This window comes from Uloborus diversus, unplaced genomic scaffold (assembly GCF_026930045.1).
Source record: "Uloborus diversus isolate 005 unplaced genomic scaffold, Udiv.v.3.1 scaffold_609, whole genome shotgun sequence".
Taxonomy (NCBI): domain Eukaryota; kingdom Metazoa; phylum Arthropoda; class Arachnida; order Araneae; family Uloboridae; genus Uloborus; species Uloborus diversus.
In genome coordinates, this window is record NW_026558801.1 from 66,802 (window position 1) to 86,051 (window position 19,250).

General features: G+C 32.8%; 1 protein-coding gene across 1 annotated transcript in view; it reads right to left on the reverse strand.

Moving 5' to 3' along the window:
• Positions 1 to 19,250, reverse strand: part of LOC129233669 (teneurin-m-like) — a gene marked incomplete at its 5' end in the record, with an annotated part of 86,575 nt that overhangs the window by 47,047 nt on the left and 20,278 nt on the right. The window contains 4 exons of the mRNA XM_054867644.1: positions 1,907 to 2,951; positions 3,045 to 3,202; positions 13,746 to 13,981; positions 15,298 to 15,547. Of these exons, the coding sequence (XP_054723619.1) occupies positions 1,907 to 2,951; positions 3,045 to 3,202; positions 13,746 to 13,981; positions 15,298 to 15,547 (1,689 nt within the window). The remainder of the gene's footprint in view (positions 1 to 1,906; positions 2,952 to 3,044; positions 3,203 to 13,745; positions 13,982 to 15,297; positions 15,548 to 19,250) is intronic.

The window sequence follows — 19,250 nt, forward strand, 5'->3', positions numbered from 1 at the left end:
CATTGTGTTTGGAATGCGATGCACTGGCTGTTTGGTGGCTAAAGAAACTGATTATTAGAGGCGTTCAAACAAAATTGTGTTAGCTTACACTACATCACACACAAAATGCGTTAATGTATCGTCTGAGAACTACAATAGTAGACGGGAAAAAAAGCTTTCTGTGAAAAATAATTGATCCACATAGTGGTTCAAAACAGCAAGAAATCTTTACTCCAGATACCGCCTGTACTCATCTCCCAAATTCCATTTCAGCAAGAATTGTCCAAACAAAACTAAGAAAAGTTCATGAGAAACCAGTTCTAAAATCCGCATAGAAATAAAGCCCTGGCTAGAGCCAAGACAACAGTAAATATGAGTTTGCTTTTAATTACGGAAGTGAAACAGTGCATGATAGGCAACAAAAATCACTTAAAAAAACATGCTTAATTTTCTTCCTATTTATTGTTTTTATTGATATTAATTAACATAATTAAAAACTATACAAACTTCAAAAAAAAAAAAAAAAAAGAGTGAAAAAAATTCAAAGCACATTGAGATTTTGATGTTTTTGCAGTAGTTTCTTGTACCAGAAGTGAAAATTTTGCGAAACTATAAATATTCAGAGATGATGATTAAGAATATGAAAAAGAAAAAAAAAATGCTTTCTTTAAAACGAGGTCCGCTTTTTCAAGCTGCAAAACGTTATTACTTAATACCCTTTTTATAGCATAAAACTTATCTAATTAAGTACTTTCGCTCATGAAACCACTTTCAATTAATTCATAACGCTGCAAAACGCAATAAAATATCTACTCTGAAAATGAATCCTGCATATACTCTGTTCTCTTCTGGGCGAAATCAAACTTGGAACAGCACCAAAACCCACTGAGGATTAAACCATTTTGAAAGTTACGATGTGAAGATACCAACACACTGTTTCCTTTCTTCTTGAAGTAAAAAATGAAAAATTTCTTCGATTAATCGCTAATCTTCTTAGTTATTGCAATAAAAAAGAGGAAAAGAACTCACTATATCTGAGAGGAACATATTTCTTCTTGGAGCGGAATGCTCTTCAGGCAAAAAATTATAATGGATTTTATTAATCTTCTTTGAAAAAAACCACGTTATTAGACGTTTTATTCTTAAGAATAAAGGAAAGCGTTATTTAGCAAAACATGAACTTTAATGTTAACGATATTTTTTCGAAGGTTTTTTTTTTTCATCTTGTTTAAACAATGATGTTTTTTTTTCTTTTTGGTGCGTCAAAGTTTTTTTTTTTTATCTTGGGAGCAAAATTTCTTATTTTTTGAGATTTATTTATTTATTTTTTTATTTTATTTTATTTTATTTTATTTTTTTTTTTGAGAAGTTTCAAAAAAAAAAAGTTTTAATATTAGATATTTTGATGAATAATACATAAACATTGATGTAAGGGGATTTGTATACTATGTGAAGCTATACAGTGCATGCATTGAAAAAATGTAGTTGCCACGAAAGCACAATCTATGACCTGTTCATTTTATGTAATGGGATATCTACTGGCTCTAAAGTATCTAAGCTCATAAGCTAAAGATCTATAGGATATAAATAATCAATTTTACCTTTATTTTAATTTGATGCGTATTTTAATGTTGCTTATATATTAATTCATGGTATACAAAAAAAAAACAAATCATTTATTAGATATGTCGAAGAATGGTACGTATGTGTGCCGTATACAGAGTATTTTTAATGACCTGTGCATTTACTTTTCCAGTAAGGTTACCAACTTATAAACTTCGCTTACGCCGATTGTAAAACTTAAAACAACGAATCAGAAGAGCCAAAAAGTGTGCATATAACTTGCAGTGTTGTCTATAACCGCCTAAGATTTCCACAACTATGGATTATATATGTTTAAAAAGAAAGCTATAACTGTAGGACTTACCTTGTTGACTTACAACAGTATTCCCTTTGACAGTGACGACAGATTGTTCTCCTTTATTCTGGTCTGTTGACACAACTGATGCGCCATCAGGTCCTAAATCAAATGTTAGCACTGTCTCCTGGCCACTAGGTTTTATGACTTGGGAGAGTCGGCCATTGAGGTCGTAAACGTAAAAGAATGATCGTCCAGCTGCGTCAGATCTACTTGTTAAAAGACCATTACTGTCATAATCGAAAACAGTCTCCATATTATCAGGATCGACAAAGACTTCTAAAGTGACTTGTTTACCCATTTGTACTCGACATTTTTGACCACGCGCCGTCTCTATCGTATGTAAACTATTTCCTTGATCTCTTAAGAAAGCCACTTTGTTTCCAGATGCATCTGTAACAGCGCTAAGTTTGCCAAAACTTGTGTTCACATTGTAGTGAAAATTGTACACAGTTTTCCCCGTCAAAACATTTTTAGTCGTTATGTGCTGCCCATATTTATTAAATACGTAAATTTCATGATGCTCTGGAAATGATATTTGAAACTCATTGTTTGTGTCTTGGGAAGGCAAGTAAGGGATGGCGGATAGTATCTTTAAGGTTCCTTGATCTGCGATGTGCACTACACCATCTCCAGTAACCGTGATGGAAGTTACTGATAGAAGCCTAGTATCAACGGCTAGTTGTCCTTCTTCTTTGGTTGAACAACTGCAGTTCTGCCATTCACAGTCACATAGTCCTTCTCTTCCTGCAAAATGGAGCAATTCACCATCTGGTGTCAACATTCGAACACGGTGAACATTTTTTGCATCAACTTCTGCCAAGTACATCGTACCGGTTGGACTAAAAGTAAAGCCAATCAAGGACCACAGCATATTGCCACCAGAAATTCTTGTTCTTAACTGACTTTGTTGTGGCCTGCAGTACACTGGATGTCCAGCAATGACCATTACTCTTCTGTCCTGAGTAAGTTTAAGCACCATGTGATCATCTATGAAATACAATGAGTTGTCCAGAGGATTGATGGCTAGATCAGTCGGCCACCTGAGCTTTGCCTAAAATAGATTAAAAATACATTTTTAATAGTAATTAAATGTTTATTCCTGATAAAGATTTTGATTCAAGTTAGTTTAGGAAATGGTGGATACCTCTTCGAGTTTCAAAGTGCCCGAGCAAGGAATAGGACGCCATTGTCGCTTGTGATGATGATCTCCAATTAAAGTATGGATAATACCTCTGCTATCCACCATTCTAATATTAGATCCATCAGCAAAGTAAAGTGTGTTATCCACTGCAACAGCCATGCCTGAAAATATTGCGTTGTAAGTATCATATATGCCCACACAGAGAGCAAGAATTTGAAAAAGAAATTCTGTAAGGTTAGAAAAAAAAAGGATAAGTAAAAAAAAATAAATAAATTAATAAATAAAACTTCGACATGTCTTCATGTCTTGAGCTTAAGCTAATTTTTCTAAAACAAAAACATATCCCATACAAAAAAAAAAAATTGTAAATGACTAGCATAATTTAGGAGAACGACAAAAAATGTAGATAGAATATAATATTCCATAGAACTGTTCATTTAGTTCATAATAATAATAATAATAATAATAAATGGTTGAACTTCTTCTTATAATAATGCAGAGGCTTTGAAATATTAATGAAAAAATTATTTTATGTAATTTGCCATAAAGCTTAAATACCAGTGAAACTGACCATATAAAATTAATAGATTGCTTAATGATTAAAACGGAAAAAAAGAAAAAAAAAATGTAGAAGCAGTCCTATAAAAAAGCAAAACAAAAAGAGTAGCAGTAAAAGAATTATGAAGTAAACTTAAAAAAAAAATAAAATAAAATAAACACTTAAACTTTGAACGTCAACTGCTTTTTACAACTTTTATACAAACCAGTTTTTTTTAAAGAATGAATAAGTGTGTAGTTACCCAAAGTACAAACATAAAAACTACGCAAGACATGAAAATAACTTATTGCTTATAGTTGCTTTCCTTCTTTTATATTATAAATAAAGAGCATCATTTTTAATAAGAAAATCATAATTAAAAGCAGTATCTACCACCATAAAATAATAGCTGCAACCATTTTATTAACTGAGTTCAAGTTTTGTATATTTTTGGCGATAATTCGTTGCAACTGAGATGCATGTTTCATCAGCCTACGGTACTTTAGAAAATCTTTTGATTTTCACTACGGTAAATTATTTTGAATGAAAAATACAAACATTGTATCTAACAATACACAAAGAATATTTCAAAGCAATATACATTCTACCGCCTTTTTTTTCTTAGGTTTTTTTTAAGTTATGGAATGTATGCTGCCGTGGGCAAGTAAACGGCAGTACCTGCAAAAGTTATATTTCGAGATATTTGAAGAAACGAATTTTGAATTCAATACTAGCAATCGGAAAATGTTGAAGTTAGACTTTTTTTCGCGCTTTTATTTCAGCGGAAATCAAATAAGAAGGCTTGTTCAATGAAGCAACGTATAAATGTATGACAAAAAAAAAAGTATAAAAAAAAGAGGAAAGAAAAAGAAAGAGAAAGAAAAAAATAAAAATTTGCAGTTACTGCTCACGGCAGTATGGCTTTTTCAAATAAAGCACAACCACTTTCTAAACTTGAATTGCGTATCTGTACACAAATACAGCCTTCAAGCTGCGTAAAAATTTGGAAGCATAAACCGTATCTTTAGAAATACGGGAAACAAAAAAGAGTCTGTAGGAACGATTTTGCTTTCAATAAGCACAAAATAATTTACCTGCCAACAAATACGACGATTCCAGACTTAACCTTTTTCGAAGCAAATATTAACTCAATCGCAATATAAAGGCAATAGTATCACGGAACGAGCACCGAATAAAGTTTATCTACCTTTGAAAGATTCTTTTCTACCAACGAAATAAAAATAACTTGACATCGAAAAATATCTCAAGGTAAACGTCATGTCAGAAAGATAATTTTAATCCCGAGAGAAATTTCAGCGAATATTCAGACATTAGAACAACTTCCTCGCAGTTTCTAGTCAACTAAATTGAGCTTGAACCCTAAGGGCATAAGGACTTTCAGTTTTGAGCATCAATCACTTGTCTTGGAAAAATATTACCACGGCCACATAACTTTTTAAAGCTGTTTGTGCAGTCATAGTAAATCCGTTGACTAGGTCGTATCCTACTCCATATTGGGACACAGAAGTGTGAGGAAGAACTTAAAATAAGATTTAATATATTTAAACATATTTTCTGAGTTTTATGCAATTTTATGAGTTGAAGTAACTTTTCAAACTGTTTCGTTTCGTCTACTCGAAACGAAAGTATTCTGTTTTGGCATGTATAGTCATTAAATGAAATTATGAGAATTTTTATCACGCCATATTATTATTAAATAAAACTTCGTTCAAAGAGGAATATCATCTTTTTACTACATAACCAGCAGTTTTACTATACAAATTTTCTTTTTTACTACATAGGTTTTTAAAGCGGTAATCAACGATCACTTTTAAATGTAGAATTTTCTATATAAAGTGTTAAAGTTATCCAATAGTTTTTCTTTGTTCTCATGCGATATTTTGTTTAAAATAAATACAGTCGGCTCTCTGTTTAACCGAGGGGGGGGGGAATCTTTCAAGGGACCACAAAAAATCGTCCTTAAGTAGAAAACGTCCTTAAATAGAATGCTTTTAACACTACAGTGGACCATCTGGGACCGTGAAAATCCGTCGTTGAATAGAGCGTCGTTAAACAGAGAGCCAACCGTATTGTGCTAAAACTATTGATGCTAGTGACAGCAAAAGCTGTTAACTACTATTTTTACAATCAATGTCCTTTTGACAGAATATATTTATAAAAGGCAACTTAGGAAACTGCTTCGATCGGTGAATAAACAAATACCACCAAAATGTCAACGACAAGTTCATGAACTTAGTTCTAGACACCTTCATGTTATCTGAAAGCATGATGCATGTAGATCTTAGTATTTCAGCTTTTTCTCCAAAACAGTACATAGCTAATTAAATATTTTACAGTTTCGTTTTGAATGAAAAACGTTGAATCAGAAAAACGTGTCAATATCTAGTTTCTGTAGCAGCGATAAAAAGCAGGGCTACGGAGTCGGAGAATAATGACCAGCTCCAACTCTTACTCCTTTACCCCAAAATTAGTTCGACTCCAACTTCACAAGCACTGGCAGAGTTGGGGACTTAGAGGGAAAATGATCAACATCAACCCTGACTCTTGAAGTTTTAAACCTTCGACACAAGACTATCGGAACTATACTACCTCATGTGACGCGTAATGATATGAACTCTGATGAAGAATATCTTCAAATAATTAAAGAAAACTTCATTTTACCGTTTATATAGCATAATTCCTTCGACTAATTCTGAATGTTTTCTAAGACACTGCTTGCCAACTATCATTAAAAATGTCGTTAAAACAAGATTTTCCAATTATCTTTCATGAACCCATATTTTTACGTTGCAATGCAAACTTTTCGGTTTGTTTTCAGCTATATGCAGACGTTTCTGGGAAGCTGTATCTTGTATAAACAGTTTTCTTTCATGTAACTCTAAAATTTACAACGCGAAGCATCTACCACTCATTGAGAAATGCTATAAGCATGCATTTTCCCTAGCCATATTATTTGCCAAAGGCCAAAAATGGAGCAACGCAACAGATACGAACATCACCGAGTCCGCGCATTCCTTTAACACTTTGCTGCATTTCTAAATCTTAATTACAATCAAAATATCCTCATGGCAGCCGAGCAATGGGGTCATTTACGTCAAGCGCGATGATCCTATTTTTCTAACCTCCCACTCCTTACGCCGACCCCTATGCTTCCCCCGAGGACGCTCGAGCGGCGAAATGTTCTCAGACCCCGAGGCGAAATTAATCATTGGTAGCCGAGTCAGGAAGAAGTTTTAATTAATTTACGCAACTTTATTATAACAGCTGGTTATATATTTATGGATGTTATAACCCTTCCTTGGAAATGTTATAACAAGGGCGTAAACTTTTGCCGGAAATGTTCGGGAAAGAGGGAGTAGTTAATGTTACTGCAAATATTTCGTAGAACGAAAACATTGAATGGAATTTTGACTTGTCTTTCTTGGAGATAAGACGAGACTGAGATAAGGGCACTTTGATATTCTTTGTGTTTTTTTTTCAATGGATATATCTGTGTATGGTTCGAAATGAGGTCAAAGCATTTAGGATCATGGACTGGCTTTTTTAGTTTAGTCTCTAAAAGGTTCTGCTTAGTCATAATTTTCTAATAATTCAGATAGTTTAAGCAGATATTTCAGCTGCTAAATATTACGTTAGTTATGTATTCGGTATAAAAAAATAGATAGTAAAACATTAGAGCTCTGCGGGAGGAAAGTATGGTTAAGTAAGCAAACAATTATTGAAAACCAGCTTATAGTAAAAAGTCTTCAGGAGTTTGCTATGTTAATTTGGTTTTCGCGAATGTACAGATGTTTATTTTCTCAATAGCTCAGTTAAGAGAATTGCGCAATAATCGTCTTTATTATTCTTAGTAGCACTTCATACACAAATAATAGTTCCTAAAACATAGATTGAAAGTTCAGCAAAGTATTGCAGAACAAAATACTTGGAAGCTGGGCACAGTCCAGAGAAATGCTATAGTAGTTCCTTGTGGATTGGTTGGTGAGGGCCATGACTGCAAATCACTGTATTATTTGAATTTTGGTAAAAACAACTGTATGTATATGTATAAACGTTTTATATTAAATTAGAGGGCTGTCCAACTGCAAAGAACCTACGGGCCAGAATTTTGGTCACTTATTACCTGGCACACCGCAGTTTTAAAAAGTTGAACTCTCACCTCTTATACAATAACAGTTAATAGTTAAATTATCAATTATAAAACAATGAAACAGAAGGATTATAAAACAATTTGTTTACATTTTAATGTGAAAACCGAGGCCGATCGAGCTTCCTTACAAGGGCAGGAGTGTCAGCATCGATGTTTGTCGTTGTTAGCCGAAGAAGGTCTAACAATGAACGAGAGCAAGCTCTCAATTTATTTTGCGAAATCAACAATGGGCGTAGAGTCAGTGAGGGGGCCTTTATTTTTAACCAATGGCAGCAAGTTTTCCTTATCTAAAATGTTTCTCTCTTCCCACCCTGTCTCCTCCCGCCAACGCGAGAAAATAATACTCGTATTTCCAGGAATTGTTTGAAGGCCAGCGTGCAGGTGAGAACTGCTTGACCTGTAGATGTCCTGTACCTTTTCCTCTCAATACTATAAAAGGAGTAAAAGAGCGATCAAGAGGAAATTTCGGGGACCCCGGCTTGACCAAGAATCGTAGTCTCGGATGCTTTTTGATACCATAAAATGTCGAAAAAAGAAATTGCTGAATAAGAAGTTGGCGGGCCGTACAATATGAGTTGGCTGGTCGCATGCGGCCAGCGGGTCGCCAGTTGGACAGTCCTGAGTTACACACACACACACAAAAAAAAGACGATTGCGTAAAAATTGCGCTTGTCAACTAATATTGCGGGATTATGTACTCCCTAGTATAGGATATTTCACCATTAGATGTATCATCTCAGCTAGGACCCGATATAATTATGTGGTGTCGTAGCGTTGCGCAAAGAGAGTGATGACGTTCATTACGAAACGTAATAACGAATAATTCGTATTAAACGTTCACTTAAAGTTACGTTTTTAGTCGTATGTTTTTAAAATAAATTCCTTAAGTTACAGTTGGTCGTAGTAATTTCCAACAGTATTTTTATAAAAAGTAATGACTAGTTTTTTAGACTAGTTAAAAATTTATGACTAGTAGATATAAAATTGAGGTCGTCAAAATGTAATTTTTATGTGAAAAATATGACTAACGACGTTTATTTTTAAGCCCTGGGTACAAGGATTTATGCTCGTATGAACGCTTAAGAATCTATCTGAGTTATGAGAACATAATCAAACTTTTTTTTTTTTTTTTTTTGGTTTTTACGTTGGTATTTCGCAGTAAACGTGCTGTTGATTACATGATTACAATCTACTGACTTAAAACTATTTTATTTTTTACATAGTTAAACCATTTCGTTTTTGTAGCATTTCGCAGTAAACGTGCTGCTCATTACATGATTACATAGGTACAAGTAAGCAATTGATTTAAAACTATTTAATTTTTAACCCAATTAAACCATTTCGGTTTTGGTATTTTCCACATCAGCTTTCATGAAACCATGTTATACATTAATGGCTCACTATTACCTAATACCGTTTCTCCAGAGACTATTTTTTAAAAGATGTGTCATATATTTAACATTTTAGGCAAACGTTAATTCATATTTAGTGCTCGATAGATTTTAATTTATCGTAACTCTTCCAGAAATATTGTTACGCGTTTCAAAGAACGTTACATTATTGGTCTTAAAAAGGCTTAATTATTTCATTCAAATAAATGTATGTTCTGAAGCAGACTTCGATTTTCAGCAATGTATTTGAAGAGTTTGCGGAAAAAATATGCATATATGCTTCTAATCTTTGTCCCAAGTGCAATAACTGTGAACGTGAAATTACTCTAAATGCTTTTAGTATGCTGCTATAAAACAAAGATTATTATTGAAATTAAGATACATAATAACGATGATATTTCTAAATGGTGATGCTTAAGGTAGCTGCAAATTCATATAATTGGGAAAAAGTCAAATAATTTCATTAAAAAAAAAAGGTTTTCAAGTTTTACAGCTTATTTTTTTGTCTACCTTAAATATTTTAAGAACAATTAGAAATGTACCAATTTATGTATGTTGGTTTTTGCTCCACATGAATTCGTATACCACAACCTAAAGTATTTCACAAGAGTTTTAAATGACGAGACATATGCAAGTATCTACATTACTTACGAACTTTAAGTTGATGATTGGAAAAAAAAATTGAGAAGACATTCAAACTAAAAAAGTAATAACTGACATGTTAGGAAATCATTTATCTAACTAGTTACAAAAACAACATATACCATAACAATTTCGCAACACGTCATATTTAATTTATTTATTCATAGAACACAGATCCTAACATTGTCATGGAAAAAAAAAGAAGCAGAACTAACTAAAGGCAGCTCTTACGAGTAATACCTAATTATTATCGAGTTCGAGTTCAAATCCAAACATAAAATTTCATTTGAAAATCACTCTAACTGCTTCCCGAGCAAAGCTCTACAGCCTTAATATATTTTGATTGAGTGCAATAAATGCGCCAGAAAGGATTATTGATTTCCTTTTTGAAGCTGTGCTGGAAATGAGAGTTCCTGTACTTTAAGCCGTGTGAATAACAACAGGTTTTCATGTCAGGTAGAAGTTGACATCTCAAAGAGCGCGGGCTTCCGGAGTGACATTTATAGAGCGTAGAAATTAAATCATACGGATGAAGATTATGATGGAGCTGGGTGGACAGCTTCCCTTTTTCTCTCTCGAAATTTAAATAACACTCGGAATGGAAATTTGATTTAAAAGCTAAGGTGCTTCAAATCTGTGCTGTGTGTGTGTGGAAAAGATTTTTCCGAAAAGAAATACCTCTCTTTGAATTTAAAATTTTGCAAATCAAGGGAAATTTCCTTCGTGGAAAGTCGGTAAATATTTAAATATTCCAGAGTCTGCCGAGAAAGAGAAGTTTTCTCTGATTATTTTTATAGAGGAAAGTGGGAAACAAAACGTTGGTGTTTTCACGCGATTGTTTTAAAACCAATCAATGACATTTCTGATGGTCTATGAATGATTGCATCAATAATTTTTATATTTGAATATATTTTATGATAGAAATTTATTAGATGATACGTTAAGAATGAACTTTCAGAAAATAGTTAAACAGTTCCTTCAGTTAAACCTTATGCAATTTTTCAGACTGTTACAAACTACCAATTATAATGAGCCACTCCACGAAAAAGTCAACCCTTTGTCCGGCATGTGACGGTTCATATATTTTATTAAAAAGTAATAGTTTTAAAAGGTAATGACGTAATTTTTTGCTCAAGAAATCACACATAAGTTTTTAATTTGTTAAGCAGAAAAAACTTGTTCATTAGTATTTTCAAGTAATTTTCTTAACGAAATATGAGGTGTCCTGAGAGGGAAAAAATGGCCGTTTTCGGTGCAATGGCCTTAATATGCTTTATAGTGGGCAATAATTATTTTACCATTTTATGAAAGAATGACTTTCTTGATAATTTTTCGAGCACAGAATAAAATAGCAAAATTTTAATTTTGTACACAATTTTAGCAGTAGGGGAAGAAAACTCCATGTCTCAGGAGCAAAGGCGGAGATAGGGGGCAAGAGAGGAGCTCGAGCCCCCCCCCTTAGAAATTTAAACTACCTTGGTTTTAGTTCTTTTCTCATTTTAAAAATTAAAAAGTCTTTCTTCTCCAGTCATTAATGAACAAGTTTAAAAAAATTCAAATTTCAGTGACTCTAATCTGTCTTGAAATCGGTTTCCATTTAGAAAATATCTAGTTAAACCATGGAGAAAGTATCTGAGCCCCCCCCCCCCAACAATTTTGCATATGTGCGCCCTTGCTCAGGAGAGATTTCTTGATATTAGCTATGATTATGAATTTTAGTATTTTAAGGTTAAGTATCAATTTTTGAATTTAAGGAGACTAAAGGTTTAAGCTATCAAATTGTTATATCAAATGTATTATTGTATTTTTAGAGCGCGTTTACAAATATTTTATTCAATCATATTAATATTGGATTATGTTTTTTTTTTAAATTTATGAATGAAATATTATTATGAGAACTGTCTGAGCTCTAAGGAGAATAACGGAATTTTGATTTCACGTTTATTTGTAATTCCGGTGGCTGTCGCAAAAACACCTAAATATAAATCTGCTAAAAATCACATAAGAGGTAAGTTACAATTTTATATCATTTTCGGATTTAGTGCTTTAAGATTTACTAAATATTGCTTCACTGAAAGATACTAAAAGTTTCAGCAATCAATAGTTTTGTGATCGATAAACTATCTTTTTTCTAACAAATAAACTAGAAATTAAAAAAAAAAAAAAGTCTGAAAATTTCGGTCTTTTTAAAAAATCAAGTTGTAATTGATTTACTTATGAATGTTAAAAAATATCCTAAATTTTTCTTAATAATTTCAATCTAGAATTCAGTTTTAGAAACGAAAACATTATGAGTAAGAAACTGTAAGACTACTTAGCCAATTAAACTTTATTGTACAGTAGGAAGGGAAGTTTCGTTTACTATTTATGGTAATTCTATATAACCTACCCATTCCTGATAATTTACTTGTATTTTATCCAAGTATTTTGTTTTTTGTTCTTTTGAATGGCTAACATGAACTTGTAGTTTGTTCGCATGGTGATAATTTGACTTTTTTGAAAACTTAAGAAGTATTTTGTTAACGATATCAATCCAAGATATCGATTTTTTCTTTAGAAAACATGAAATACTGAGGTACCAACCAAATCACAGGTATCATAAACCAAATTGATGCCAAATGCGCCGTTCCAAAGTAATTTTGAAATAAGTGTAGGGAATTTTTCCCCCTTTTCTCTTAGCAAAGTTGAAATGTTCTTTTGTGATGTTACCTGAAACTGGTTCACCATATTTTATTACCAACCATCCCCCTCTATAGATAGACTGACATATATACCCCAATTTTTCCTTGCAAAAAACCGTAAGTAGTCGCAGGTGAAAGTCGATCTTATTAAAATTGTAAATTATTTATTGTAATTTGATGTAAAATGATTACAAAAATCCAATTTTATACAACTACTCTTACAATAATTCTGCGCCCCACAACCTTTTTTCTTTCTTTTTTAAAACGAACCAATGGGAATTTTATGGGAAATACTTAACCAAGATATTTGACGTACTTTTCAAAATAGAAGTGCATTGTTTATGAAGTATTTTTTCTTTAAATCAGAATTTGATGGAATTAAAATCAATCACTCTTTAAAATTAAAAAAAAAATGAAAATGTAAAAAGTAATCAACTTATAGAGTGAGTTATGAAGTAATCTCTTAAATAATGTGATCCTCGAACCTTCAACAGAGGTTCCTGGAGAAAGCTGAACTTAAATTTCTTAAGACACGGAATCAGAAGTTACTAATGGAAAAATCGGTTTCGAATATCATTTCAATTTCGATATTCATTAGCTTTTTATTTTTAGTGTCTCTTGAATACTTCATCGGCCGTCTATTGCCACTCGGGCAAGTGTATGGCCCTCTTGAGGAGCCAAATCGTTTTTTTGGGGGTGATCGCCCCCAGGTTGGGAACGACTGAGCTAAAACAATTATCATTTAATTTTAATACGTAGCGGAAATGTATGCTTTTTCCAACATTACCCTTCTATAAAATAGTTCTTTATTTGGGAAATCTCTCTTTAATTGAATGAACGATTAGCCTACTACCGTTCGCAAATAAAGGGCAATAACTGCAAATTTTTATTTTATTTATTTATTTATTTATTTATTTATTTTTTTGAGTTTTTGTCATCTATTGGCTTTATTGTACAACCTTGCTTAGTTGATTTCTGCTGAAAAATTGGTTCGAAAAAAAAGTCAAATTCCAACATTCCGAGATTGTTAGTATTTAATCAAACACACATTTCTTCAAATACCTCGAAAACTCATTTCTACAGATACTGCCGTTTACTTGCCCACGACAGTATATGGCTAAAGAGTTAAATAAAATAAATTTGGGGATTAATGTAAAGAAAAAAAAACAGCAAATATATATTTAATTATTTCTGCTTTCAGTCTTATTAACAAAACGGAATGAAGTAAAATTTTTAATGCCAGGCATTCCATTCGGTGTAAGAATTTCCATTCACGTTTACCTTTAGGATAGGACAGCCGGGCTTCCAAAGCTGGCTTTCCATCCCCGCAATTATCACGGTCACGTGGGAGACAACGATCTCCACTGCCAACTACCACATCAAAATTGGACTCTGGATCTTCAACTTTGTCCAGGGAATGGATTCTCAGAATTTGGTGTCGCTCCGGATCAGAGATATACAGATGACCATCCGTAGGACTTAAGGTTATATGATAATGAGTAGACATGTCTGTCGTCCTGCACAAAAATAAACATAAAATAAGCGTGAAAGTAATTTCGATTCTAATCTGCATTTATATTTTGTTTAAATATATTTTTAAAAATATTAGTTTGAACAAAGTCGCGATTTGTTTAGCACTCACTATGAACATTTATACGAATGTAAACTAATGTATAGACAGGTAAATGTACTTATTTTTTAATATGGAGGATGCTGCACTGAAAACAAAATGAAGTTTTCAAAAATCACTACTTTTATGCTTTCAAATAGAAAGCATAAAGAAGTTCCTGAAGCCTTGTGTTTCCAATATGAGTTCTTATGCTTTCAAATCGTGCACTGAATTATTTTGTACTTAAAAATGAGTACATAATTCGGTTAATACTAAATTTTGAAATTATTACGTACCAAAAAATGAGCACAAATGCTTCAAAAATGAGCACATATTGTTTCATTAATGAGTACGCGCAAGGTTTCAAAAATGAGTATTTGATGGCCTCAAATTTGAAAACCACATCGTCGGAGCCATTCTAGTATGCCTATTTTCTGCCAGTAACAAGAAACAAAAAACCCTCTAAACGTCAATAACCTTCCTGAAATCGAACTAGAATCTTACTGACGAATTCATAAAACTTTCCAATAAAAGCCAGTCACTTCATTCAATTTATTAGTGTTTCACTTTGAACTCTGTTACGGCTCTTCCAGATTGACTGGACCCTCGGACCAAGGTTAAATACAGTCTCTGGGTTCCGTAGCTTTGCAGAAAGTGCAAGTAAATAATCTTTCTGGTATTCGAAAATAATTGTGTTTTTTAAACTTTGGCCATAATTGCTAAAATGCTTTAAACACCTTCCTGGTAAACCGAGAAGGTTCCAAGCCATTACTATAAACGTATCCAAGTTTACTTTGAAAATTGCTTATTTATTCCAGAATTGTGGCTGGCTTTCATTGGGAAGTTTTATAAATTCGTCAGTAAAAGTCCAGTTTGATTTCAGGGAGGTTACTGACTTTTAGCGGTAAACGTTTTTGTTTTTTGTCAGAAGTGTTACTGGCGGAAAGTAGCTGCTCATTATTTTGCAAGAATTTTTTTTTTTTTTTTTTTTTTTCTACAATAAAAGAGTGAGGTGATAATTTAGAAACTGAAACCGCTGTACCACATGTTTCGGAAAATCTAGAAGTAGCTTATGATCTCTGTTGTGCAGGTCCTTTACAGAGCGAAAAATAAACTGCATTTCGTAAAAATTACTTAACACTTAGCTACTTATTTTTAGTAGAAACAATAATAGTAAATGTTTAAAAAGTGCACTACTGTTTGAAAATGAAATTAGCAACAAACCTCATTCTAAATATCGTATAAACTTGACCGCTAGTTGTAATTCGCCGGATAAGATTGAAATCTCCTACGTAAACGCTGCCATCAGGACCTGATGTCAGAGCAACTGGAGCCAAAAGTCGCGCTTCTCTCGCCATGCCGTTGCATTCAGGGCAGAGCATAGGTCTCTGATGACCTGTGCCCATCAAAGTCGAAATGACTCTCGGCTGTTGTCTAAAGTATATTGTAGTGCCATCGCCTTTCTGGAGAACACCTAAGTAAAGGGGGGAAAAATAGAAGTGAGAAGACTCGATTCAAACCTTAGTAATAGAACAGGGTTTCTTAAAATGTGTTCCGCGGAACACTAGGGTTCCATGGAGATCACTCGAGGGTTCCATTTCCATCCAAAACTTCAATTAGTCACTTATAAAATAGTGACTATAATAAAAACGAGGTTCGAGTGAAGTGTTTTATGAGTATTTTCCGACTGAACGGCTTAGAAAATATCAATAGTGGATTAAAGAGCTCTAATTTTTGAAACAAAAAAAACATTCCCAGAATGTTGCATGTAAACTATAATATTAAGGAAAAAAGGGGGTCCCACGGAAAGTTGAAATTCAAAAGGATTCCACTTATCAAACAAATCAAGAAACACTGTAATTGAGTACTATCCCGTTACAAAAAATTTCATGGGACTGCACATTTTGGTCGTTGTAAGGGAGGTCAGCAAAATATAAAATGAATTAAATTACACTCCAAATGTTGAATTACAATTAATTCTTTTGTTAGGAATATAAAAATATAATTTGTCGATCAAAATAAGCAGCTAAAAAAGGTTAAATAGATATACTTCTTCCTCCAACAGTGGTAGTTGGAGAGTAAGAAAATTACAAGTCCGTTCCATTGCGAGAGCTAAGGAAACATTGCATGCAAATACCGAAATGTTCGTTACGTTGTCCGTATACAACAGTTTCACTCTTATTTAGGAAGATCAATCAGAAATATCTACGAAAGAGCTGAATCTCATTTTGGTTGTATAAGATGTAATTAATCCGCATTTCTGTATCAGTGAATTAAGTTAAAGTAATAACTTATAAGAGAAATCATAAACAAACGCATTTTTGACCTTTAAATGACGCAATTTTCAGCCACACCAAACGTATTCATTTTTGTGTATGACATTTTTCTACAATGTAATTTTCTTAAATGACTCATACTAATGCATGTTGCCATTTTTATTTCAATTAAAACTAGCAAATAATTTTTACATATTTTTAAAAAATGTCTAAGAATTTAAATATAACCAATTGCTAGTCTTTGAATAATGTGTAGTTAAGTTACACGATAATATTGAAAGTTGTTGTGAATATTTATTTAAAACGACAAAAAAAAAAAAAAAAAAAAAAAGTAAATTTGAATTATATCTTCCTTAGAGCAGTCATAAATACCACTTTTCTGCATCAAAGCATAATCTGCAGTTCCTGACTGTTAAGTTCAATCAATGGATACATATTTGTTTTGCCATTAATTCTGCAATGCATTTGTACGCATCAAAACACAAGAATATTTAATTAAATAATTCCTTTCTAACTTGACGCTACGCCTTGTCTCGACATTTAATTAAAGACAGCAACAAAACACCCATAAACAAGCAGTGGTAAAATGTAACATTTGGACAAAATTTTCATTCGAGTCTGAATATATGTTGGAAGTATGCTTTATGTATTTTTGCTTTCTAAAGTATTAAAATAATCAGTCATTTATTTAAGTAAGATTTTACAAAATAACTCTGAAATGTGGAATTTTAATATTTTTGTTGATTGTACTTCGTTATACGCACAATTTGCTTTGGAAAAACTCTGGTAGAAATTGCATAGAGTTAAAAGTAAACAATACGAATTATTATTATTACATTTAGTTAACTATTACACTTTGTTAAAATGTTCTGTTCGAAATTTTCCATAATTATGCTTCCACTTTTCATAATGCTTGTGAGCATCGGTAATTCATTCCATTTTTTGCATATTTTCATTGTTAGTTTGTGTTATACTTAAATATACTTTGAGAATAAAGACTGTTTCTGCAATCATTGTAAGCGCATTTTTCGAGGTTGAATCTGCAAACAGAAAGGTAAGGGTACAGAGTGACTAGAGAATGAACACATTCCAGTGAATAAAGAGTTTCCTATTGAAAAAAAATGTTTCTTAAACATGTTTTAAAAGTTTTTTTCTTTCTTTTCTGAGATGCAGTGGCAGTGGTAACATCTTTCTAAACAGCTCTAAAAAGGAAATAATTAGATAATACTGTGTTTGTCTAATGATTGATCGTGCTCTTGTACTGGGTTGCTGAACATTTTTTTCATTTCAATCCCCCCCCCCCAAAAAAAAAAAACATGAAGCAGAACCGCAAAAGTTCTCCCAAATTTAAAAAAAATAACTACACTTATCAACTTGGTACAGTTGTTACCGAAGTAAAAAATTTTGGAAAATGAAGTTAAGAAAATACCGTTTCAACGATGCCGATACAGCATATTATCCATTTTAACGAAATGAATTTTCAGCCCAGATTTATTTTCCATTACATTACTTAGTACCAGTAGAACTAAATTCCCGCTACAGCGAACAAAACTTGCGGTGCCTCGAAGTTCATTGTAACGGGATTTCACTGTATTTCTTTTAATTTCTTTGTTGTATGTCAACATCCGATATAACAGTAGCTGTGGAGTCGAAGTCGAACTGAGTTTCGGCTAAAAGAATTAGAGTCGGGAGTCAAAGGCTTTTAAATTCCAAAAGTCTAAGTCAGACTCTGATTAGGGTTAAAGGAAAGAGTCGAATGCACTGAAGTTCTAGACGGCGGAGTTGATCATTTTCTCTTCCCCGACTCGGCAATCCTGGATAAAAGACCCTTTTGCGGTTTGTTTTGCTTTTAAAAATCTGGAGTCTGTTTCTCTCTTCGGCTTCCGATCTTTTTAAACGCCCGACGATAACGGCCATTTGCAAAGTTACATCTTGTTTATGACTATTATTTCTCCTAACTTAGATCTAACGTAAGACAACTAGCTTAACTATTGAGGGATAGAACCAACAGTCGTTTGGACACGAGTCTGAAGGTAAGAGAATTTTTTACCAGTCTCCTGTACCAATGGCGAACTTCTAAACGTCTAAGTAAAGGACTTTCGGGTCCAGCGTTAGCAAACTTCTACTTCAGGTACTCCTGATGAGCCTTTTCTATATCTAGCATTGAATCCAACATACTTCCATCGCGGTTTTCGTATCATTTGCTCTTAAAAAACCTTTATGATTTCATATTTATATGTCATAATTATTCCCTTTTCCGTAAATTTTCTTCAATTAAATGGGTGGCGGGAAAAACGTTGTATGTATAGGTTTTAAATAATTTTTTTTCAGTGGAAAAAACGATGAATATAGTCCAGAGAATGAATCATCTATGTTTTTAGTTCGTTTACTCTGCCAGAAAATGCGCTAGTTGGCTTTGGCCTTGAAAATAAAAAGTGTTCATGATTGGAAGAACGTTATTGCACTAAGCAGATTCGTTTTTCGGCTGTAGTGTAAAGTTGTTGTTTTCAACAAACAACTTTTTTCCCGCCACTCATTCGATTGATTAAACATATTTAGGATTGCTTACCAGTTACTGGTTATCTGACCATTCATGAAGTTAGTTTGGAGTGTAGGTTCTGGTTAATAAGATAATTAAACGCCTTACATTATTATTTTTTTTTACTGTGACGCAATACAGCTGTCTCAGTAAGCTACTTATAATAACCCTTTTTTCTTTTTTGTCTTTTCCCCTTTATTTATTTATTTATTTTTTTTTTTTTTTTGCGATGAAGTTCTGAAGTATTACGGCGCAAATCACATATTCATGTGACAATTTGTTACTTTCCTATGACATTTTAAAGTGTAGGAACAACTTTTCGGAGACTATATTGAATGAAGACAAACAATTGTTATTATTTT